Source organism: Lacerta agilis, chromosome 9 (genome assembly GCF_009819535.1).
Source record: "Lacerta agilis isolate rLacAgi1 chromosome 9, rLacAgi1.pri, whole genome shotgun sequence".
Taxonomy (NCBI): Eukaryota; Metazoa; Chordata; class Lepidosauria; order Squamata; family Lacertidae; genus Lacerta; species Lacerta agilis.
The window spans coordinates 24,461,809-24,487,081 of NC_046320.1; the positions used below are offsets into that span (position 1 = coordinate 24,461,809).

At 40.2% G+C, this 25,273-nt stretch overlaps 1 protein-coding gene and 1 long non-coding RNA gene across 50 annotated transcripts in view; one reads left to right on the forward strand and one right to left on the reverse strand.

The window, feature by feature from the left end:
- The window catches only part of SORBS2 (sorbin and SH3 domain containing 2), a 181,925-nt gene that overhangs the window by 143,958 nt on the left and 12,694 nt on the right, over nucleotides 1-25,273 (forward strand). For 26 of the 49 annotated variants that reach the window (XM_033161252.1, XM_033161256.1, XM_033161261.1 and 23 more), the window contains 11 exons: nucleotides 3,021-3,104; nucleotides 4,114-4,170; nucleotides 8,947-8,996; nucleotides 10,065-10,252; nucleotides 11,332-12,897; nucleotides 14,884-14,975; nucleotides 16,187-16,233; nucleotides 17,654-17,768; nucleotides 17,872-18,000; nucleotides 18,808-19,011; nucleotides 22,933-23,742. In XM_033161252.1, the coding sequence (XP_033017143.1) occupies nucleotides 3,021-3,104; nucleotides 4,114-4,170; nucleotides 8,947-8,996; nucleotides 10,065-10,252; nucleotides 11,332-12,897; nucleotides 14,884-14,975; nucleotides 16,187-16,233; nucleotides 17,654-17,768; nucleotides 17,872-18,000; nucleotides 18,808-19,011; nucleotides 22,933-23,742 (3,342 nt within the window). Of the gene's footprint in view, nucleotides 1-3,020; nucleotides 3,105-4,113; nucleotides 4,171-7,608; nucleotides 8,584-8,946; nucleotides 8,997-10,064; nucleotides 10,253-11,331; nucleotides 12,898-14,883; nucleotides 14,976-16,186; nucleotides 16,234-17,653; nucleotides 17,769-17,871; nucleotides 18,001-18,807; nucleotides 19,012-22,932; nucleotides 23,743-25,273 lie in introns of those variants that run through there. The other 23 variants (XM_033161296.1, XM_033161297.1, XM_033161304.1 and 20 more) reach the window with 10 other exon arrangements.
- LOC117053500 lies at nucleotides 10,489-23,489 on the reverse strand. Its single transcript, XR_004427398.1, has 5 exons — nucleotides 23,426-23,489; nucleotides 20,968-21,096; nucleotides 19,288-19,423; nucleotides 18,072-18,132; nucleotides 10,489-11,756 (listed from the first exon to the last, which is right to left on the reverse strand). It is a non-coding gene; the product is annotated as an uncharacterized LOC117053500 (long non-coding RNA).

The window sequence follows — 25,273 nt, forward strand, 5'->3', positions numbered from 1 at the left end:
CAAGTAACACGATTTTTTCTGTCCTGCTTACACACATAGCTGTATGGAGTTGCTGTATTACTTTTTTGGGGGGGACAGCTTTTTAAATATGTATAGTGTATAGGCTTACCTTATTACAAAAATCAGAAAGGCAACATTCGCTCACCAGCCTGTTATCAGGCTCTGGTGGGTTACCAGGATTGTGCACAGATGCTGTGCCAGTTGGCAAGTTAACAAACCAGTTGAGCGAGCCTCCTGGAATTATAGAGTTGGAAGGGATCCCAATGGCATCTAGTCCAACCCCCTAAAGTGTGTCAACAGCAGCTAAGGAATCCCTGACAGATGACCATCCAACCTCTATTTAAAAACCTCCAATGGAGAGTCCACCACCTTTTGAAGTAGTCCATTCCCATCAAACAGCTCTTACTGTCAAAAAGTTATTCCTAATGTTTAGTCAGAATCTCCATTCTTCTAATTTGAATTCATTGATCCAGATTCTATGCTCTGGAGCAGCAGAAACAAGCTTGCTTCATCCATGTGATGGCCCTTCAGATATATTTGAAGATAGCTATCATATCACATCTCAGTCATCCCTTCTCCAGTCCCTTTGGGTTCTATCAGTCAACTAGCTGCAGTTGTACACAATGTTAGATTGTGTCAAAAGCTTATCTACATGTAAGTCTAGATATAGGACATTCTCCACAAATTTCTCTAGCAGTTCCTTTTAGTCATAATAACTAAATGGAGTCTCCATATTCAGAGACACCTTTGAGCTAGGTGCCTTCCTATATCCACACCCTCCCCACCCCCCCACAAAAAATACATTTGACTCAATTCAGATGGAATGATCTCAGTCTGATAAATTATGGTTTGTTGGACTAAAAATGAGGATTATGCTGCAGTGCTTCCTTCCTACCTTAGTGCAAGACTTCCAGAGTTTCCTGTTATATCCAGCTTCCTATATACATATAAACAAGTAAACAGTGCTTTAAACACATGCTGCAGTCCACTTGTTTGTGAACTGGCACAATCTGTGGTTAGCAATTTTGTCTAGCTTTAACCACAATTCTCTGATTTTTATGTAAGGAGTTCTGGAAACCTTGCATCAAGTCATTCAGAAGAGAGGGAGAGAGGGAGGAAGGAAGGAAGGAAGGAAGGAAGGAAGGAAGGAAGGAAGGAAGGACACTGCTCTTTCTCAGACTGATAAACCACATTTTATCTGACCAAGAATATTGTACTTGAACCAAGCTTTTCAATTATTCATGGAACAAAAATTGGAGACAGAAAGAAATGAGCTTTGTGTATGGTAGTTATCCATCATCTTTATGAGTAAACACAGAACAATAAACACAGACTACTGTTAGTTAGCATTTGACTGCTGAGCTGTATGGCATGGTGAATGAAAAAGGGGAATCCTGGAAATGCTTACTCTAACACTATTGCATTTAATTCCCCCACTTGGAATATGGGGTGTAAGATATTATTTGAGACTCCTGCTGCTTCTGATGAGAATAATTTTGCTAGAGACTTGTCCTGAAAGGTGAAGCTGGGGCTGTACAACTGCAAAAGGCTCTGAGCAGAAATTCTTGTTTCTTGCTGCCCTCTACAGCACAATAAGTGAATCAAAAGGATGTGTCCCATGATGACTGCAGGCAAAGGGCTGCTTTATTTGACTATGTACTGATGATGCTCTAAAAAGTTGTTCATCACTTTAAAGAGTGCACACTAAAGACAGACCCTCAGTAGAAGCACCCAATCAGCTGTGGCTGCCTTCTTCACAAAACATCACCACTGGGGGTAAATCAGTGTGCTGAATGAATATCAAATTGCCAGGAAAATAAATATTAGTAACATATATTTTATTATTTTATTCATATACCGCCCTTCCTCCAAGGAGCTAGAGGCGGTGTATGTGACCCATCCTTCCTTTAATTTTTTTATTCTCAAAACAACATAAGAAATTAGTTACAGGTAGGTAGCCGTGTTGGTCTGCCGTAGTCAAAACAAAATAAAATAAAAATTCCTTCCAGTGCATGCACACACGAAAGCTCATACCAAGAACAAACTTAGTTGGTCTCTAAGGTGCTACTGGAAGGAATTTTTTATTTTATTTTGATAAGAAATTAGTTGAGAGGAAGTGGTTGAAGGTCACCCAGTGAGCTTTATGGGTGAAAGGGGGTTTGAACTAGGTCATCTCACTCCAAATTCAACACTCTCTAACAACTTCATCATGATTATTCAGACACCTGATTATCTATTGAAAGGGGACGCGGGAATGGGTGGCTACATTTATTCTCCCATCCCTGAAAAAGTCATACATGCTGTCCAAAGTTGACAGCACTAGCTGCCTGTCTGGCCAAGTACCATGTACTCACCCTAGATGCTGTATATGGCTCCCATCTCCCCAAATAACATTTTTCTTCAAGTGTCAGGTAGTGATGCAGAACTTTTCACACAGAGAGATACACCTGTCAGTACTATATGAGTAGCTTATTTTATAATGGCTGAAGGAGGTGGTTGTGCTGTCATCATCCTGCATACTACTTCAAAATGCTTGACTTCAAAATGCAAAATTAACATGCTTTCCTTGGGTGGCCCAAATTCTGCCCCAAATCATGTGGATTTACCTATCACTGAGAGTTACATAGATCCTGAAAAAGAAAGCATATATACTGACTGCATCCCCGAATGCAACCAAACATGCTTCCATTTGTTGTACAATAGTGCCTTTTTAAAAAACAGTGACACAAAGTAATCTAATGTAATCTTCTTAAAAACCCGTCATCTTTTCTGTATTGTGTGTACACAACAACCCTTTGGAGGACAAGCTGAAAAGGAGGAGTTCAAACAGCCACAGTGTGACAACTCTCAAATCAAATCTCACTTCACCATGAAGTCCCCTCCATCCCTTTGTTTTTGTTTCACTCTTTCCTTCCTATTATTTGTGTTAATGTCTGTGTGTCATCAGTGTGCCATGTCATTTCCAACACTTTGATCAGTGTGTGCCTTTTCCTTCCCTTTCTCCTTCACAATTCTTCCAGACGGGTCGCATAAACCCAGATGACATAGATTTAGAAAATGAACCCTGGTATAAATTCTTTTCTGAGCTGGAGTTTGGACGCCCGGTAAGTGAGGCTAGAATATTAATAGATAAAACTTTAGGAAAATAAGATGCAGTTCACACTTTTCTAGATCAAATTGCCTAGATTCCAGACATGCTTCAGTGCCTTAAAAAAGGAATAATAGATGCACACCGTCAAAGGTCTCGTGTGTTAGATATTGTGGTTGTGGTATATACATTTGGAGAATGTTTCATAAGAACTCAACTTCAATAGTTTTTCCTGAGCCCTTTACTATTGAAAACACGGATGATCACTAATTTGGAGTACTGATTCCTGAGACTAACATCTAAAAGCAATTTTAAATGACAAGAAAAACATAGTATGTTACACTTTTTATTAAAGTTTTACTATGCTTGTTTAGATTTAATAATGAAATTGATCATTACTCTAATTAGACCGACCCTAAGAGATCTTCTGTCATAGTTGCAAAAACACAAAATCAGTGATAATGAAATAAGTAGAGAAAGAGACCACCATCTTCCACACTGCACCACAATGTTAACAGAAATGCTAAATACAGAGGATAGGTATGTCTGGGTCTGTACCTTAGTCTGGTAGGTGATGATCAGTGTAGTTTGTATCAGAATTCAAAGAGCAAATTACCCAAGCATCCCTAGCTGTTTATTCAGGTCCAACAAAATGAATGAAGGTGGTAGGGAGAGAAGCAGAGCTTTGGTTATTTGCACCCCAGAACACTTTCCCCTCACCCTAAAAATCAGCAGATCTAAATAGGAGCTGGTGATATATTCAAATGGTTTTTCTTGACATTTGTTTTTCTTGTAAGAATTAAGGCAGCTGGTTTGAAACTAGGCAAGGGTTTATTAAGATGGTTGTATACTTTCTGTTGCACATTCTCCACATTCACTATTCCCCACATTTTTGTTATGTTTGTGCCACTCTTGTAATCTGTCCACACTCAGTTTCTAACTATGTCACCTTCTCCACATGTTCCATTCCTTGCTGCCATTGATTCTCCTCCATTTCATCTCGCAATTGTGCTAAAATGATGCAGCCTCCTAAAAAGCTTTTGGATTATGTTCAAGACAATCCTCCAGGTCTTTCCAATGAGGTAAATTAAGCATGTTTCTTCTATCAATGATTAAAACTCGGGAACAGCATACATCATGAGTTCTCTTTCACTTGGTTTCTATGTAGTGCTCACAGACACAACACCCTATAAACAGGCCTTCTAATTAAGTACAATTATAACTCGGTTTCTTTCTAGCATCAGTGGAGGGTCCCTCATACGGGCAATGGGGCAGCACACTGCACTCTCCTGTCCTGACTTGGACGTACAAGACATACTTGCTTCTCCACAAAGGTCCATCCTGACTGCTGCACATGCTCACTGCTCTTCTTCTGAACTGTTCTGTGTCTTGCCGCCACCTCTGTGCCTTCCCCTCTTTCTCTCAAGGGAAAGAAGAAACTAGGTGTTGCTGTTCTTCAGTGTGAAATCGCCTTAAGCAGGATGTCCATGTCCAGTGCTCTACTTATCTACCCTGGAATTTCTGGGATTTGTACAGTGGACACAAATCAGGACACAGGGGTTGGAGTTTTGGTGGAATGTTGTTGCTGGTGGCTGCTCCCAGCAAGTCATGTTGCCTAGGAGCACAGCTAGGCAGCAGCGAGAGAGGGAGAGGTTGGTAGCTGGCATCTCTCAGCAGACCAGTGGCACATGTGAGAGGAATGGATTGGAGGAAGCAAGACGAGGAATAGCAGAGACTAGGCAACTTGGCAGTGGACTCTCTCTAATCCAGTAGCATAGAGAGTAGAAGGCAGTTCTTGTCATCTAGAGCAGACAATATGTACATCCTCAGATTTGAGAGCCTTGGTATCCTTCGTGTATCAGAATGTACCAGAGTGTAGCAGTATATTTTACAGTTTAGCAGGACCAGAAAATGAGCCTTCAAAATGAAACAAACAGGACTGTTTTGGTAATATTCAAATACCTCGATGATGTTCTCCAGGTACCGTTAACTTGCACTATTGTATATCTCCTTTTCACTTTAAAAAATAAAATTTGGTGATGCATTTTGCAGCTGCAAATGACAGCTGCAAATCAGTTGGTACCTGCCGCCAAACAGGGAATTTATAATGAGCAAATTAGTTTGCTCAATGTCACAAAGATTTTGAAAACCGTTTTCCCTTGAGACATTAAATTCAGCAGGAAATGTATTTCCACCTTGCTTAAAGGAAAACGAGGCCTATTTATTTTAGAAAAGGCAAAGTTAAACAGTTCTGACGTTTTCTCTCTCTCTTTTGTTGTTAGTTTAAAACAAGGCAGTGGTTTAAGATTTCCACGAGACAGCAAGAAAAGATAGGGACAGCATCGAGGGGGTGGAATGGGAAGCAATTTGAAGAAAGATTTAAAATGCTGAGTCATTTCCTGGAGCCATTCTAAATAGAGTAGCCACCATATTTTGCCCATACACAAAACAGATATGGAGGTTTCTGTATGTCTGAGGAAATCTTGAGGAAAACTTAGCATCCTGCATTGCAGAGAGTTTGACTAGATGACCCTTGAGGTCCCTTCCAACTCTACAATTCTATGATTAGACAAATTTCTTGGAGATGTGTGGTTTTCATATATCTTCATTGTTCATGAAATGCAGTATAAGCAACATTTGCAATTATTTGGGCAGTTGTATGTAGGCAATGTTACACATTATAACAAGGCAAGAATCTTGGCTTAATGAAATGTTTTGTGCATGAGATGGATGAAGGCTGGCCCTACCTTTAAGCAGAGGGAGGCAAAAGGAATAGCCATAAGGTCCTAAAGAATAGAGCAGTGTGTACCATACAGCTTGCTGTTCCCCCCAGGTGGGGTAGACCATACTGTCCTACTGCAAGTGTTGATGTAAGATTCAGCTGCCTGTCAAATGAGCTTCTGGAGATAGAATCTTAGCCCTCACTCCCAGCAGTAAAATGGAATTGGTCAGCCCTGGCTGCATGCTGATGCACAAGCAGTTAAACAAAACAGGAAAGGTATCACTTAATATTCATTTAAACCCAGAAGGATGGTTTATTTCTCCTTAACAAGTCAACCTTAAATCTAGGTTTGTTCTTGGTTTATGAATCCTGGCTTGTTAGGGAGAAACAAACCACTATTCTATATTGTTAAGTAAGCTAGCCCCTTCATTATTTGTTTATCCATTTGCATGAAGCAATGAAATTGGTGACTAAACTCAAGGAAGTTTTTCACATCTCCAGTTCTAAAGCATTTTTCTCTGCAAACTCCACTGGAATAATACTCATTTCATCATATGCTGAAGACACATTTCTTTACCTTGGTCTTTGATACTTCAGAGATGTTTTAGGACCTAACCTATTCTTTTTTGATAGACATTTGTTTTAACTGATTTTAATATTATGTTCTTAAATTTTTTAACCCTGCCCTGCGACCTTATGGTGGAGGGTGGGTAAGAAATCTAAATACCGTATTTACTAGAGTCTAATGTGCACACCTCAATTTTCAGAACCTTGAAACCAAAAAAAGTATTTGTTGGCAAATGTAAATGTGCCATCGAATCTAATGCAAACCTTAATTTGGCAAAAAATGTGATCATTAGATTTGAGTAAATACGGTAATAATAGTAGTAGTAACAACAACAACAACAACAACAACAACAACAACAACAACAACAACAACAATACACAGTGACTTGTCTCATCAGCATCTATTTCCTGATCAAATTGGGGTGTGTGAACTTTCTTAAAATGTTACACTTTCAAAGTGCATTAATTTTGATCATTTTCTAGGTTTCAATTGCATTCCTATTATGTTCAAAAATACTACTACTCTCTGCCTTTAAAATATGATTAAGATCTTGGATACTTGTTGATAACAACTTCTGCATAACTTGGTTTCCAAGGGAAGAATCAATTTGGAGATGTTGGAAATGTGTATGCTGCTTGTTTGGTATTTTAGCTCCCACAGGAGGCAGTGATGGCCAACTCAGATGGCTTTAAAAGAGGGTTATAATAATAATAATAATTTTATTAGTTATACCCCGCCCATCTCGCTGGGTTTCCCCAGGCACCCTGTGGTTCTACCAACAGAACACTAAAAACAGAATAAAACTTCAAACATTAAAAACTTCACAAAACAGGGAGATTTGCGGAGGAAAAGGCTATTGATGGCTACTAGTCACAGTGACTATGGTCTACCTCCACAGTTGGGAGGCAGTACGTCTCTGAATACCAGTTTCTGAGATCTGCAGGAGAGGAGGTGCACTTAGGTCTTGCTTGTGGGCTTCCCACAGACCTCTGTGAAAAATGGATGCTGTACTAGTAGGTTGTCCAGTAGGCTCTTATGTACTTGAATAACTACAATAGATCTTGTTCTCAGATAACAAATTACTTTTAGGTCTTGTTACTGAGGAGGGACTGTAGCTCAGTAGTGGAGCTCATGCTCCAAGTTCAGAAGGTGCTAGGTTTAATTCCTAGCTTCTCCAGGTAGCAGGTGATGGGTTAGGTGACAGCTAGCACATAGCAACTTCCTTTCTGTGTTCTACTACACAATGCATTTGTAATGAATGCCAGTTGTGGTAAAAGGCCGTGATGTCAGTGGACAGCATGTTTAGGCATCTGGCAAGTGCCTGCAGATTGGCAGGGGACTCACTGCTGACTGGATCCCCCAGAATAGCTACTGACACTCTAAGAGGCAGAGCAGATTCAGCAGTCCACCGGCCTTGTCTCCTGCTGGGCTCCCAGTCCCCACTGTTAGGGTGGTGCACAGCAAGGAGGAGGAGGAGGGAACACAGGGATAGTCTGGTGCCCAGGCTCAATAAATTCTGGAGTCCATTCTGGGTGGGTGGTGATGCAAAATCTCTTTTGCCGTCTCTCTCGGCACAGCGAAGAAATAAATTACTGAAGTGATGTAAAAGAAAATTAAAATGTAAATACGAATACAAGCTCTGCTGTCACTCACTGAAAGTAAATGGGTTCACCCAGGTGCAATGCAATAGCAGGTTGCTTCCTATAATACATTTTATGTGTGATTTCAGCCTGACCTTCTGCTTTTCCACAAAGAACAGTAGCACAGTGTGAAAAGTCTATTTTCAGTTCCTTGGGTCATCTCTGAAATTACATAGCCTGAATGTAAAATATGCTTAATATGTGAATGCATAGTTTTGTGCCCATGAAAAGATGTCCCTGGGATAACATGATTCTTTTTCTAGCTCCTACAAACTGTAGTACGGTGTGTGTCTAATTCCAGCGCAAGCTTTCACACCAGTTAAGTGACTAGATTAAAAATAGTGTGTCACTAAGGACTGAACATATATTGACAAGTTTTAAGTATTTGCATTCCCAAAGGTCATTCGGCTGTCACTTCTTAAGCAACGGAAAAAGTCTTTAGGTTGGTGGGACCAACTCTACTCTTAACATGAAGTTAAGAAGGTCACCAAGTGGCCGTGCAAGTTATAGATGTGTAAGCTATGTATACAGAGAATTTCAAGCTTTCTTTGACATTAATACTTTGGTAAGTAATTATAGGATATCTCAAGTCTCTCATTCACTGATTGATTGATTGATTGATTGATTGATAGATTGATTAATGTATTTATCTGAGATTTTATAGCTTCCACCTTTTAGCCAGTGTAAATCATAGCACCTATCATTTTGGGTACAAGCTTAAAAAGGAACAGTTTGCTGCTTGACCTTTCAAGCATTAAATGAGGGACATAAAATTGACTTTGAAAGCTGCCTCACTTCTAATTTTTCAAGCTTATCTTGGTGTGATAAATTATGGTGTTCCTATAGTCATTGCATAGTGATTTGTTATGAATTATACAAGTGAAATCCCATATAAAAGTCTAACTGTCTTGCTTTTTTGTGCCTCTAGACTTCCTTATATTACAGTCCAACAGATAGAGGCTTGGACAGACCTTCTAGGTAAGAAGAACTTTGATCGATGAAAGTAGCGGGGTGGGGGGAGCTGTACAGAGACTTCTGCTCATCTATAGAGCAGCTTGCAATTAAAAGTAACTGGACTTGGTCTTCCTCCTACAGGAAGACATTTCCATATACCAGTAGCCTTTTTGGGTAAAGCACAGACTCCACCCCTCCCTATTTTTGCTATGCCCAGACTGATATGCATGTTTCTGGCTGGAGCTCCTTACCTCAGTAATCTGTAATCTAGTAATCTGTTCTTGTCCCTTTCTGTTTGCATATGAAGCATAATTTGTTCTGATGCTCCACACACCATCAAATTTCCCTCCTCTCTGTTTTCAGCATCTCCATCACAAGATTTGTTAGTGTGGTTAAATTGTTTGCATTCTCGTTTTGTGTTGTTTTTCAAGTGCCAAACCCTTGAAGTGAAAGGATGTACAGTATGTTGCTGCTAGCCAAGTTTATAGTGCATTCAGATTAAGAATAATGCAATCACCAGCTCTCCATTAGGCTTATGTCAACTGTCTGTAAATGATATAGCAGCAGTAGAAGCCTTCCTTCTTGCCTGGAAACCATGGTTTTGGAAAATGCTTTGAATTTATTAAGGTACCCCTAATTGGAAGTGAAAAACAGGCAGGTTACATGGGACTCTGTTGTTAGTGTCGTTTCAGGAAGCATTCTGTTCTTCCACAAAATCATAGTTTGGTCATTATCTTTCACATTTTCCATTTAGTTGCTAGACTGCAAAAGAGCATCCCACAGATGTTGTAGGGAACTGGAACTTGTGTTGTATGTATTGGGTGCTGTCAAGAAGAAAAGAGTCAAGGCCACAAAGTTGTCAACCAACAGGCGCCAGCTCTGATTCTTGCCAACTTAAAAGAGCTTGAGACATGTAAACAAATAAATCTGGATCATAGATGAGATTGTTGTCACACTATTTGACCTAATCATCTTCTTGTTTGGTTTTTATTATTAGTATATAATTAAGTCAGCACTGGCTGATGAGCTCATCACTGAATATATATTTTTATGCGACCTGTGCAGTGACACTCATACTGTTTATTTCCTTAGTTCGACAAGCAGTGCAAGTGACTACAGGAAAAGAAGGAAGTCTGAGCCAGCAGTACCTCATCAGAAGCCACACAGCGATCAAAATGCAAATCGGGCTAGCATGGGCCATACAAATACACAGAGCACATATTCTACACTTAGGAAGCCTGTTACAACCTCTTCTCCATCGTCTCCATCAAAAGCAAAAGGTAAGAAATTAGCACAGTTGTAAACAGGCTACGATGTAATTAAATACACATTCCTTATAAACTGCAAAATATTGTTGATCTGTTGATGGATGCTGAATGCTAGTAGATGATAAGAATTCACTGATCTCTCAAATGTCTACAAGCAAGAAGTCAAAATTCTGTGCTTATATTTATATTCATCATCTGGTCTGGGTATTTAAAAAAAAATCTATATGAAGATTCTCAGTTTGGTTTGGTTTTTTTAAATGCAGTCAGCATTTGTGACTGTAATGTATGACATGCCATTTAATTGCATTTCTTTTGTTGTCTGGACAGAAAAAATGTTCTATTTTTGAAGATAAAAAGAATGCTATACCTTCTGTCATACACAGGAGTTTGAATGAGGATATGAATCTCAAAAATAGTCTGTGGCTGTGGCTACTAGAGCATTATATAACAAATTCTCATTTGTTCACTGTTAAACTGCATAAACTGGTAAGGGTGCAGCCTCTTAAGGAAAGGGAAAGATAGTTTAGAAGTGTCTAGGTTAAAAGTCTATCTCTACATTTCTAGCTATGCCTTGCTATCAGTTTCTGAACAAAACCTGTCTGCTTTGATTGCCCTAAAGAGGTGACATGATCATTGCGTATAAACCCATGGATTTTCATATGGTCAGAAATGAGACAGTTGTGGTAGATTTGCTGGAAACAGATGCTCTGTCCTCCCACCACAACCTATAAAAATATTTAACTGTTAGTAGAAGCATGTGATTCAATTTGCTGAACCTTTAGATTTTAACAGTGCAATCCTATACCTGTCTACTCAAATCAAAAGTACCATTTATTTCAATGAGGCTTACTCCCAGATAAGTGTGTAAAGGATTGCAGCCCAGGATCTAATAAATGCTTAATCTGTTTTTCCTCCTCTACGCTTTGGTAATGTGTATTTTACATTAGTGCTTAATGCTAGGTTAGGAAGACTAACTGCCTTTTCTCTGTTCTTTCTGTCATGTGCTGATTGTCTTATTTCCTTTCTGCTTTTGAATCTGTTAATTTCTGGCAATGTCTCTTTTTCACCATGCTGCTCTGTGGATTATAAAGGTGGGGATATTAGCAAAGTGTGTTCACCCCTTTCCAGTTACTCAGTGCCCAACTACAGCAGCTCAAATGAATTAGATTACTGTAGAACCTATGGACAGCGCTTGGCTGTGCCAAGTGACTCAAGAAGGGCAATCAGCTACAAGAATGGCTGGCAAATGTCCCGTCAGAATGCAGAAATCTGGAGCAGCACGGAAGAGACTTCTTCTCCCAAGCGGAAATCTCGTAGTTGTGATGACCTGCTAGCAGATGATCGTTGTAGCTTTCCTGACCCACAGAATAAATCGGAAAGCATGGTGTCTCTGTTATGTGAGGAAGATTTGAAAGGTGGTTCTGCACTTGCCTGGGCTTCCCCATACGCTTCTGAAAGCCGTGGCTCCAGTCACTCACGGGCACGTCATAGATCAGCACATGACGCTCCTGGCTTCCTGAAAATGTATAAGAGGATGCACCGTATCAATCGGAAAGACTTGCTGAATTCTGAGGTAATCTGTTCTGTAAAGTCCAGGGTACTGCAGTATGAAAAGGAACAGCATAAAGACCTGCTGCAGGGCTGGAAAGACTCCTCTGCTGAGGAAGTGCCCAGAGACATGGTGCCCAATAGAATATCTGAATTTGAAAAGCTGATTCAGAAGTCAAAATCAATGCCAAACTTAGCTGAAGAAGCACTGTCAGCAGTAACCCTCCTCGAACCCCCTAAAAATGGCTTCTGTACAAAGAGACGGTTTTCCATCGAGTCCTTGTTGCAGGAGGAAAACCAAGGCAGACATGCTACTCAGGTACAACGGAATTACAAACCTAAAACTCTGGTGCCAATTCACATTGAAGTGACTAGTGAGGAACCACAAAGATCTAATCTGGACTTTTCAGACAGTGACCAAGATGGGGTGGTCTCTGACCTGAGTGACTTTATACAGATAGAAGGCTCTTCCTTTTGTAGTGAAAGTGATTTTGACCATTTTTCTTTTACGTCGTCGGAAAGCTTTTATGGATCGGGCCACCACCACCACCACAAGCATCTCATCAGCTCCTGCAAAGGGAGGTGCCCAGCATCATACACCCGCTTCACCACCATGCGAAAGCATGAAAGGGCTAAACAGGAAACTACTGCAGAAGACCCTAGAAGACAAGACTCAGACTCTGGCCTCTCTAAGATAGCATTCCTAGTCAGCCCAGTGCCTTTCCGGAGGAAAAAAATGGCAGCCCCCAAAAAGCAGGCTGAAAAGACTAAATGCAAATCAGCTGTCTTTGACGCTCTGGACTCTGCACTTAAAGATATCTGTGACCAAATCAAAGCAGAAAGAAGAAGGGGAAGCTTGCCTGACAACAGCATCTTGCACAGACTTATTTCTGAGCTGCTTCCAGACATTCCCGAGAGGAATTCCTCCCTTAAAGCTCTTAGGAAGAGTCCCATGCTCCAGCCTTTTCATCCACTGCCTCAAGATGGTGCTATTCATTGCCCTTTGTACCAAAACGAATGTGGAAGATTACCACTTAGTGCCTCTTACCAAGACATGGAAACAACCAACAGCAGCAGCCGAGAAAATGATAGTGCACTATGTTTCCAAGGTTGATTACCTCCTTTTCTTTATGCTTGTGATTGAGTCATCCACCCCCTATCCTTTCACTTCCAGCCCATTGTCATTGCATTTATATTGTGTTTTTAGAAACAAATTGTTTGTTGTGCAAAAAAAGTCGTAAGAGTGAAAGGCTCATTGATGAGTGTAAAGTTAAAGCTATCTGTGCAGAGATGCAATTATCAGATCTTCATAGACTTCTAAAATAGTAGAGTTGTGGTTTATAATGGAAATGAAGGTCACACCTTTGAAAATCTGCTCCCAAGGAAGTGATGTAATTCCTCACCCAGAGTTTTTAAAGGTAGGAAGATGCCTATGATCAGGGCAAAAATATCCCAATAAAATGCATAAGCAGTAGACCATGGGAAGCTATTAGAGAAGCTATGTTGTGCAATAATAGCATTAAACAATACAAGAAAAGCTGCTTTTTTAATTGGTTCTAACTAGGCTGACAAAGAGTATGCACAGTTATAGCTGAAACGTATTTTTGCGTTGCTCAATTAACCCCCCCCCCTTTTTAGGTAAATAGAATGTTAGACCCTTTAAGAGAAGTGGAAGAATTTGGAAACATCCAGTTTTAACTAACTAGTTTTCTGTTGGATCCACACTCAAGAGTGTGCTCTGGTTAGTTTAAACTACGGGTGCTGAAATAACTGTCAGCTGTTAGGTGAGGAGGCTGAGCAGCCTCAACAGAGCTCCACGGCCCCTCCAGATCGCAAGAAGAGCACGTCCTTTTTAGGCTGTGGGGAGGGTCTCCCCACAAGCCACTAGTACTCTCCGGGTGCTCTCCACTTATGTGCATATCAGTTATGTGTATAGGGGCCCAGAATGTAACCCCTGCGTAGGTTGCCTGTATATATTTGTCCCGTGAGCATCTATCCTGGGGTTTTTCTTTCTAGAAATAAAAGTAAGGGTAGGGATTATCTGAGTTTTAATTGTGCAGTTCAGGGAGGACTTTTACTCCTTCCCGTAGGGACATGGGTGGCGCTATGGTCTAAACCACTGAGCCTCTTGGGCTTGCTGATCAGAAGGTTGTCAGTTTCTATCCATGCGATGGGGTGAGCTCCTGTTGCTGTCCCAGCTTCTGCCAACCTAGCAGTTTGAAAGCATGCCAGTGCAAGCAGATAAATAGGTACCGCTGTGGCGGGAAGGTAAATGGCGTTTCCGTGCACTGTGGTTTCCATCCCGGTGTTCTGTTGCGCCAGAAGTGGTTTAGTCACGCTGGCCACATGACCTGGAAAGCTGTCTGTGGACAAACGCCAGCTCCCTTGGCCTGAAAGCGAGATGAGTGCCGTACCCCATAGTTGCCTTTGACTGGACGTAACCATCCAGGGGTCCTTTACCTTTTACTCTTCCTCATCTGCTGTTCTACCATTGTAAATTGCCCCCAAATATGCTCTTTTGGGAAATGGCACCTTCCTGGGGGAACAGGAGCTATGGGAGTGATTTTCAGTGGGAAAGTGGCTCAGAGATAGATGTTGCAATTGCGATCCTAGTTGTCTAGTTCTGGACTTATATAAAAGAGGAATGCATACTTATTGACAATCTGAAAAATGTCATGTAGTTCACCTTTCTGTGATTGTGGCATGTGTCCAATACATTCCCTTGCATGTGGTTCCATGTTTAAAATCTTATGATTCATTGCGATGCTTTTCTTACCCTTCGCATCCTTAATATCTCATACTTTTGTTCCTTTAGTTGCTCAAATCACTGTTGTACAAGTTAGAATTAGGGTGCTCTGGTCCTGCTTTTGCTCTTTAATTGCTCAAGTTCAGTTTTAAAGCATAATGTATTAGTGGAAGAAATTTCCCACAGTTCAGTTTTTAGCTTCTGTTTGTCTTTTTGATTTGTTGGTTTCTATTTTTTTAGCCCCAACTTGCATTTTGCATATAATTTAGATGTAGTGCACCTTCAAATAGAGCCCAACGGCTTTATTTTTAATTAAATTGAATTTCACAAAGTGGCATCTTATTTTCAGTAGACCAGGAGTCTCCTGGGAACTATTCTTCTGCTTTCACGGATGTGGGTCGATGTGCTCCAAAGGAAAGAAGAGGAACTCCAGAGAGAGAGGTATTTAAAAGAAAATGAATACAGTGGTACCTTAGGTTACATACGCTTCAGGTTAAGAACTTTGCTTCAGGATAAGAACAGAAATTGTGCTCTGGCGCCGCAGCGGCAGCGGGAGGTCCCATTAAAGTGGTGCTTCAGGTTAAGAACAGTTTCAGGTTAAGAACGGACCTCCAGAACGAATTAAGTTCTTAACCCAAGGTACCACTGTAATTTAAAAGAGTCTGAAGCCAAAAAATAAAAAACATTCTCTGTAGTTGTCTACTGGCATTTATAAAAGTCCACTGTTTATCAATGGTACTTTTTCTTGCCCAGGTGCTACAAAACAGGTAATTTATTTGCCAACACATTGGAACTAGGATGGAAAAAGAAGGAAAGGGAGAAGAAACTGAGATTCTGGTCCCCAGCAGTCTTGATGTTGTCTCTGAAGGCCTAACTACCTGTAATGTTAAATGCATGAATGCATTTAACATGTCACATGTCGGGGGACAGAGTTGTGTCTCCATTGAGGGGGCTCCATTGGCATATGCATATATGTGAGACTGATGATTATTTGTCACTCTCAACAATGGTTGGTGTGGCACGCTAGCATTTATGGGGTAAGGCTCACCCTCAGGTTCCCATTGCACATTTGGTACTCAGAGGTACCAAAAAACTAAATAGGTGCCATACCATGCCTGCCAAACATCCCAATTTGAGCAGGGCAGCTCAAATTGGGAGCCTTTGGAAGGGAGGTGGGCAAGGGCAGGCAGGTGTGAAAGGAGAGGCAGACAACGGAGAAAGGATTGGTGGTGCGAGAAAGACTGAAAAGGACTGACACGTGGTCCAGAGATTGACAATTGGGAGATCTTCAAATCTGGCATATATATATAGGCCACAATCATTGGACCCTGGCCTATCTGTGACTCCTGATTCCTTAATACACTTGAATCATCCTGTTAAAAAAGATGTGCATACTGATTTTCATCCCCCAGATGTTGGAAGGTATGCCATGCAGTTAAAAAGCAATATAAAAGTCTCCTAAATAACTGAATCTTTTATAGCATAAGTGCTAATAAGAGACATTGGAGACACTATTATTTTAAAATGTTAGGCCTTTTACTTAAGGGCTTACATAAAAAAGATTTTTAAATGGTTCCCTTCTTTGCAAAGTTTTCGACATAACATTTAAATATTTATATTCATGTAGACTCATTTCTTTCCCTCCATTTCAGAGACTGCCAGCTAGAGCAGTATATGATTTTAAGGCTCAAACTCCTAAGTAAGTATTAGTGACTGCTGTTTTTCCTTTAAAATTATTGTGTATGCTGGAGCTGTTTGCAGAGGAAACAAAAGCTATATGTAGCATTTTTAATTGATCTAGATGAGTCTGTATATTAGATGTAGTTAAACTATTGTGGGCTAATTGTGGGGTATTTAAGCATTCTACAATATGCAAATGTTCAGTCATTTAACTTGAAATGAGTCTCTGCAGTATTTAACTGCAAAATAATGCATAGAATAATTCTCATGAAGTATTCAGCTATATCAAAGGCATAATAAATTTTAGGAAACATAAAATGTTACTGGTTTTTAAAGCTGAAGGGTGATATATATTGTTAGTAACTTAAAGTCATTAATTTCAACGGATTTACTCTTAGTTGGATAGTAACTAAAAACTCCCCCATCACAATACAAGAAACAGTTTTAAAGTGAACTATGGATATTTATGTGCGATACTAAAAGTTCATTTTAGCTCCATTTGCACAATGGGAGCAGATGAATGGATGCTGCTAATGTGGACATGCAAATACAGTGGTACCTCGGTCTATGAACAGTCCTGTTAACAAACTATTTGCGCAACTCTGCAAAACCAGAAGTAGGTGTTCTGGTTTGTGAACTTTGCCCCAGAAGACGAATGGTGGAAGGGCACTGGTGGTGGGAGGGAAAGTGTGCCTCGGTTTAAGAACACTTTGGTTTATGAATGGACTTCTGGAACGAATGAAGTTCTTAGACCAAGGTACCACTGTATGGTGTTTTTTCCTGCTTGCATGTACATTGTAACCAATATTGCTCTTTTACATTCCTGTTCAGCAGGAGAAATACAGTAAGTGAGGAGGGAACCAGAACTAAAGAATGACTTGCCTTTTCATAATAGAAGGGTATTTCTGTTGCATCAGAAAATTTGTGTATTTTGTTTGTTTTTTAAAGGCTGATGTTTTCAATACCAGGATTCAATGCAGAAAGTTTCCTGCTGAATATTTGTTCAAAACATTTTGAATTGAGGCCCTCTTAATTATTCAAAGCATGAATTGAGTTAACCATAGTTAGATGTTGTATATACACCATGCAAACCATAGTTATAGCTGTTTCTATATCTCCTTCCTTGCAAAGGTTGAGCATGTCTTGCTGGTTATTCGCTAAACATGCCTTGCAAACTAAACCATGTTTGAGAACCTAAAGCAAGTTCTCACAGAAAAAAGCATCATAACTGTTTTTACGTTTGCACTAGGCCAATAACATCAAGTAGCGTTTATGTGCTCATGACTCTCCTTCCACAGACATGTAGTAGTAGTAGTTAATAGTAGTAGTAGTAGTAGTAGTAGTAAACATTCAAATCAGATCTCAACATAAAGATCATTTGAAGTACAGAAAATCCAAACAGCTAGCTTAACATTACTGTTTATAAATATCTGTTACAGGGAGTTATCCTTTAAGAAAGGCGATACTGTCTATATCCTCAGGAAAGTGGATCAAAACTGGTATGAGGGCGAGCACTATGGAAGAGTTGGGATTTTTCCAATTTCTTACGTTGAGGTTTGTGTGTATTGCCAACTTGTTTCCCCTTCTGTATTAGCTTTGCAGAGTTCTTGTGCAAACTGAATAGACTGATTTAAAGCAACCACCATTCTCTTTCCAGAAACTTCTCCCCCCAGAAAAAGCACAGCCAGCAAGGCCACCACCCCCAGCACACGTTGCAGAGATTGGAGAAGCCGTTGCAAAATACAATTTCAATGCAGATACAAATGTGGAACTGTCACTGAGAAAGGTAAGCAATGACTAACAGCTTCTTTGTCAAGTAAGCATTCAAACAGTATTGTTATTCAGAACTAAAATTACCTGAAGTGATGGAACGGAACACTGCTGTTTCACGCTGTGACTGGTGAGATTTGTGGCTCGTCTAATGAGAAAACAGATGAAAAACAAGAGACTGGCCAACTTTTAATAGTACCTAGTGTTTCACACATATTTGAAGTGTTCAAAATAATTCACATACACTGTCTTGCTAATAAATTAGACAATATATTGTTTGACATAAGTGCTGTTGCGCTCAGGTCCTTCCTGCTTGGAGACCTTTCATAGGCACCTGGTTGACCAATATGAGAACAGGACACTGAACTAAATAGGCCTTTGGCCTTATCCAGCAGGACTCTTCTTATGTTTTTACATGTGTCTCACTTTCCCAGTGTGTTACAACAACAGTGGAAAATTAAAAATAAAATCATATAAATTGAATGAAATAAATAACTAGAAACTGTCTCCACTAGTAAGAAAAGTTGCTGTAGAGAGCAACCTGGGGGGGGGGGGGGTCATTTTTAAAATTATCCTTCTGGAATAAAAATCAGGAGGAACAATTCCTCAATTCCACATTATTCTCATTTTGTGGTTGTGGGCCACTCTGAAAGTACCAAAACCCACCTGGTAGAGGTGAGCTTTAGGGTTGGAGTTTTCAGGCTCGCAACTCTCGCTCTTTGCCACTACACTACCTCTCACGACCTGAAAGATTGGGTGGTAATGAACATGTGGTGCTTTGTAGAGGATTATCACATCTCAGCTTCCAAGTTTTGCCTTCCAGGGAGACAGAGTAATTCTCCTTAGACGGGTTGATCAAAACTGGTATGAAGGCAAACTACCAGGAACCAACCGACAAGGAATCTTCCCTGTGTCCTATGTGGAAATCATAAAAAAGAATGCGACTAAAGGAGCAGATGTTTCTCCTGTTCCTCCAATACCCCAGAGTTATTCCTGTGACAGAATACATCATTTAAGTTCAACTAAGGTAAGGAGAACTTTGATCTTTTCAAACATGTCTAGAATATTCCTATGCACAGACCTTGAGCCAAATTAACCAGTGGAATCAGTACATATTTATTGAAAAGATCAAGCACACAGCACTACTATACTTAAAATATTTTCCTCTATGAAAACAAAAATGCATAGTTTTTTGTTTGCAGTATTTATATCAAAAAAAGTTCTCCCCATTGTGTTACCTTTATGTTTTAAAAAATGTTTCCTTACTTTTTTTTAATGATTCTCAGAGTGTGTTAGCACTAACCGTATTAAAGCCAATGGAAATCCACTTCATTTGCTACCATTTATTGTAAGCTGCTTCCACTTCGTCCAGTTTCTTGCTCCCGTAAATGCAATGTGAATTGGTCAAATTGAAGGTTCCTCTTTTCACATGTATAAACCTGCGATGGGGAAGAAGTTTGGTTCAGTTTGCAGGTTAAGGTAAACTTATTAAATTCGCACTTCCCAAAACAATGCCTAAACAAAAATGAAGCTATCCTTCAAAATTCACACTTCTCTGAATTTTGCTTTCTAGTTTGTCAACCAACTGATGAGTATAAAAATATGTATAGCAGGAGAAGATGTGCGTAGTAATGCATGTATTCTTTAAAATAACATACAACAGGCAATAATTATACTATCGCTTAGTAGAAGTGGCGGCAATCCACAGGTAGCTTTGTATAGACTGCCTTGGTGCTACAGAGGCATGGGCATCATACAGAAATGTATGGTGCCAGTGCTATGTACATTTCACTGCCTTTTTTGTTGAGGGACCTGCATGGGCAGCAGCAACAGTCCATCAGAAATTATTCTGCAGTCCACTGATGGATCACAATCTACATCCTGTCCATCAAGCCTTCATGTTTCTGTCTTAAAATCATATCTCAAATCTCCAGCTCTTGTAATGCCAGATGTTGAACAAAAGAGGATTAACACTATGATAAACTATTTGAATGTGAGGTGTTACTGTCATTGTGATGTACTATTAATTGCAGTTTCTCCAACATTTTAATATGTGCAGGTGTCAGTAGGGTATTTTACTATACAGTTGCAGCTAGCAATTGATGAACACTCTCCACCTAAATGTTTCATAATAATAGAGAGAATAGACTCTCTTCTTGCTGCGGCCCCCCAACCATAAAATCTCTTCAATCCATGAATATATTGGATGTTAGCAGAGAACTATCACTTTATGTGTCATTGTTCATAATATTTTCTATCTATAGATGATTACTAGAGTGGTGCTAATTGAAAAAGCTTTAACATTTTGCAAACAGAATTCATTTTCTCCCTCTTCTATGTGTCCAAAACATATGTTAAATAGCAGTTGAGCTCTTTCCATCCCCACTTCTCTTCTTCTCTTCTGAGCACCAAAAATATAGTTGATGAACTCTTAATGTTTACCGTGTAATCAGTTCAAATCATCCTCAAACCCAGAGGTTCTCATATTGTGGCCTACAGACAAGCTCAATTTGTGTGGTCTACACAAAGGTTATTTTTCAGTAGAGATCGCCTGTACTTGGCCCTGTGCATGATTTTTCCTAATGACTGAGGTCAGTCTCAAAATAGCAAGGCTCTGGCCTATGACCCATGATCTTCATTTTTTTAAAATGCTGTTTACTTATTTTTACCCTAAAAATTATCAGTTAAAGGGGCTTTTCTCAACTTCAGACACCTCATTTCCACAATACTGCACTGGTGGTGCTGAAGAGCTAAAAGGTTGTAGTAAGTAGTCTGCTGAGGCCCCCAGCAATCATCAAGTGGTCCCTATAATGATAAAATTGAGGACCATTGCTCTAACCACATCACAGAGAAAATTATGAAACTATTTCCTCTTTGCTCACTTGCCCTTTGTCAGAAGAGCACAGAGAAGTGTGCACAGGCCTGCACACACCCTCCCATATATAGATTCAAATGGCCTACTTGTCCCCACAACCATACATACCAACTGGTCCAAGCAGGAGTAGCCTGTATTTGCAATCATGGAAAGAGAAGAGTGGGCCTATAGGATCTATATATGGCTGGTGACCATACTGGCTGGGTATTTTTCATTGAGACCTGGATGAGGGCAAGCCTGGAAGAGAAAAAGAGAAGAAAGAGCTCTGCCAACCCTCTTGCTCAAGGGTCACTGAATCCTCTTCCCTGCAAGAGTGTTCCTCAGAGTGGCATCCCGACACTGTGTCAAGGTTGAAAAGAATGGCAGTTGGCTACCAGCTATCGCAAGGAGCTCTGTCTCTCTCTCTTGCTGTTCAGAGAGGGAGAGGGAGCTCTCTCACCACTAAAGGAGCACAAGCGAACAACAGAGAACCTGCAGACAGCACTGACACCAAACCCTACACATATTAAGTAAAACAGAAACATCGTCACCCTACCCCACCCACCTCTCTCCCCCTTCTCTCCCTAATGTCTCAACAACAACTGATTTGTAAAAATGTTATATGGAAAAATACGAGAGAGACATTGCATTACCGTTGTAAATCAATAAAATCTTTAATAAAAAAAGAGGGGGGGAGGCTAGTGTGGGGTAGATAAAACCCTAGAAATCTGCTGCCTATCAGTACAGAAAATATCACGTTAGATAGATAGTGGTCTGAAGCTGTATAAGGTGCCTCCCTTTACCCCTAGAGTTGATTTCAGTCATTCCAATAATTATCTCAAAAAAATTCTTTTCTTATGAAGGTTTAATTTTGAGTTTTAATAACAAAAACTACATTTTCAGTATTTACTGAAGCAATGGATATCTACCGATGCAATATACGTATGAATCCCAACTCTTCCCGTTCTTACAAAAAGGACCTTTATTTTGCCAGAAGGAAACTTCAATCAATATTTAATTTTACAATGATTCAGCCAATAAGGATATTCAAAATATACGGCTGTGTGTGTTTACAATGATTGTCTATAATGTGCAATAAGTAGCATTGGAATGCTGTATACAGTTCTTTCAAAAGACTTGTAATTATACGTCAAATGCAGTATGCAGTTGTATTTAAAATGTTTCTGCAAAGTTTCCATGTCAAGTGATGAATTTTTTTTAATGTGTGCACAACCTGAGATTGCCCAGTTAGTATTAACATTCACTAGTATTTAATAGTAACCCAATCTGAGCTGCATTTTTATTTTTTTAGACAGCAACACTGCTCTAAAAATAAGAAGAGTCATGGTTTGGGGAATTCTGGCAATAACATTTGGGCCGTTAGTCATAGGCTTACTAAAGGACAGTAGAGAGAACATAACTCTCATGGATCAAATTCACTTCATGAACTCGGTGATTCAGATCCGTCTTGATGTTTGACATTTAAGCTCTGGGCATGAACCTGATACAGTTTCACTTTTCAGATATGCTTTCTGCTCTTCTGATCCATGTGATGATGATTTCAGACATTTATGCTCAATGAAATAATATCCTATGGCCAGGATATGTCATAGGGCGTGTGTGTGTGTGTGTGTGTGTACACACACATACAGGTGAAACTCTAAAAATTAGAATATCGTGGAAAAGTTCATTTATGTAAGCAATTGTTTTCATTAGCTACTGGAGTTTAATATATGAGATACACTCATGACATGCAAAGCGAGATATGTCAAGCCTTTGTTTGTTATAATTGTGATGATTATGGCGTACAGCTGATGAAAACCCCAAAGTTGAAATTGTTAATTTGGGGTTTTCATCAGCTGTATGCCATAATCATCACAATTATAACAAATAAAGGCTTGACATATCTCGCTTTGCATGTCATGAGTCTATCTCATATATTAGTTTCACCTTTTAAGTTGAATTACTGAAAGAAATGAACCTCTCCACGATATTCTAATTTTTCGAGTTTCACCCGCATACACACTCACTCATACCTGAGCCCATTGCCTTTTCACTTTGTTTTAATTTCTATGCTTTCCCTTATTTCTCAAGTTGGATTCCAAAGCATCATCCCCTCCTCTCAGGTACCAATCCTCACCTTGTCCAGATTCTAATAAAGGGAATCTTCAGGCTGTCACCGATGAATGGTTGTCACTGACTCTTGCCGTCTCACCTTCAAGCACACCTTCCCCAACTCCTCCACCTTTTCCCAAACTCTTTCTTTGTGATTTAGAGGAACTTGGCACTCTAGCTTTGACAGGTCCGCAGAGCGTGCTGGGGCATTCAGATAATATCACTCCTCAAGTAAAGCATGGCCATTTTGTTCCAATTACCTCACCAAAGGCTTCCCACTCCTTCCCTGAATCTCCAACTTCACCTCAGCCATTTTCTTCATCTGCCTGTAAATCACCTCCTCCAGAAACCTGGTTTCATGACAGCGTGCGTAAGCCTGTTACCAATACTGTAAATCTGAGCGAAAGTAAATGTAGCTATTTCAGAGAGCTGAGAGGAAGCCCCACCACCAAGGAAAGGAAAAAATTCTCACAAACAACTCCAGAAGTTCAAGGAATAGCAGGCCCTGCTCTTGTTCTCTCCAAAGACGACCCAGTATTCAGAACCCTGACGGAGACTGACGAACCAGAAGAAGAAATCTGTGAAGAGCTGCTAGCAATAATCCAAGGGGGCCGGTCAAAATGTAAAGATTCAGGTTTCTACAGGCGTGCCCCTGATGTAACAGAACAACTGGCAAGGCTTCATATAGAGGAAGAGCTGAGCCATGACAATTTAGAGTCACTCATATCAGTTAAGAGAGAACCTATGATACCTTGTGAAGGGGACAGTTCACCAGATACTAAAAAAGAGGTATTTAAACTTCTTAAGATAAACTCCTACATTCTCATCATGAGTTCAAGTCTTAACTTTCCGTTGTTTGTGTTTCTGCCTGCATGTGCCTTTCTAGTATAAACTGCAATATTTTGAGAACAGTAGCAAGCAAACTAATGCACAAGCCCTCTCTCCAGTTCATTTCTTTTGGAGATGGGAATAAATGTCACATTGTGATTTAGTTTACCCTAACTGAATAAAGTCTCTCCTTCCTTCCTTCTGGAGCTAGCCACCATTAGTTGTGGCTGTCATCAGGAATGAAAAACCATTGGTTCCTTTGATGGGCACTAAGTAGTTTGGCACAACTCCTGGTCAAACTAGAAGACATGCCAATGTGATCATACTTTCCTAGGGAGGGAGGAGTGTAAAATCTGTCACCCCCATGCAATTTCTCCAACGCAAATCCTCCACCACCAGACCACAGTGGCCAGTTTGCCCCAGAAGGGGAGATGCTATTTGTAGCTATACCATCTTTTCTCCTATGGCAAACAGAAACTTCTGGCTTTTAATAGATAATTAACCCCTCTCCCTCTACACACGGCACTGATTCAAGTTGCACCACCATGGGTTGCTATTTATTCAGAGACACACACCTCTAACATGCCATCTAGTTTTGTCTCAAAAACTTTACAGTAAGTCATTCAGGAAATGCCCATTTATTTATAGGTCACTCTCTTGTTCAGAAGTGACCAACATGTCCTCCGGATGTCATTGGACTAAAATTCCTGATGGCCTCAGCAAGCATTGCCAGTAGTCAGGTAACAGTAATCCAACAGCATTTGGAAGGTACTGCATTGGCTACCCTGATCTAGTTAACTTGAACAATTCCCCATAGGTTTCTGATATAAAGGAAGCATTACCCAGAATACACATTAAAGTTAATGCTGCTTTATACTACCTACACATGGTGTGTATAACAGTGAATTCCTTGAAATGTGAGCAAGCCACAAACAACTTCTGCTTACCCCACTACACGAAGGGTGAGGGTAGTCGGTTTACACAATCATTGAGCACAGAGCTTTGCTTGATAACAAAAAAGAACCATCTAGCTTTAGAAACTGCCAACTGGCAGTGGTTGAGTCTGGCCCCAGTGCCATTCTAATTAGTCCCTGGTGGTTCTGCTGAATTTTAATCAAGTTGTCATAAAATGTTTCCCACAGTTTTACTCATAAGAAAAGGGGGAAGGATTTTTGACTTGCAAGATTGTCTGCCGTCTAATGTTACATCTCTCTTAAGAATTTGTATGTAGCTTCCCAGCTGTGGAACCAGCCATTTATAATGGCCTGCCCAGTGTGTGTTTCCCACCATCACCACTGTGCACACACAGGCAGCAAAAACAGTGTGTCTGTTGTGGTCCCTGGTTGCATGCATTCCGCTTGAAGCGTTAGAACTTGCTCCCAACAGTGTTAAAGCCTGAACCTGCATGGAGTGATCAGTTTGCATGACAAAACATGCTTCAGGCCCTTTTCTGAGAAGCAGAATATGCCCTCGCCATCTGCCAGAATGCAAG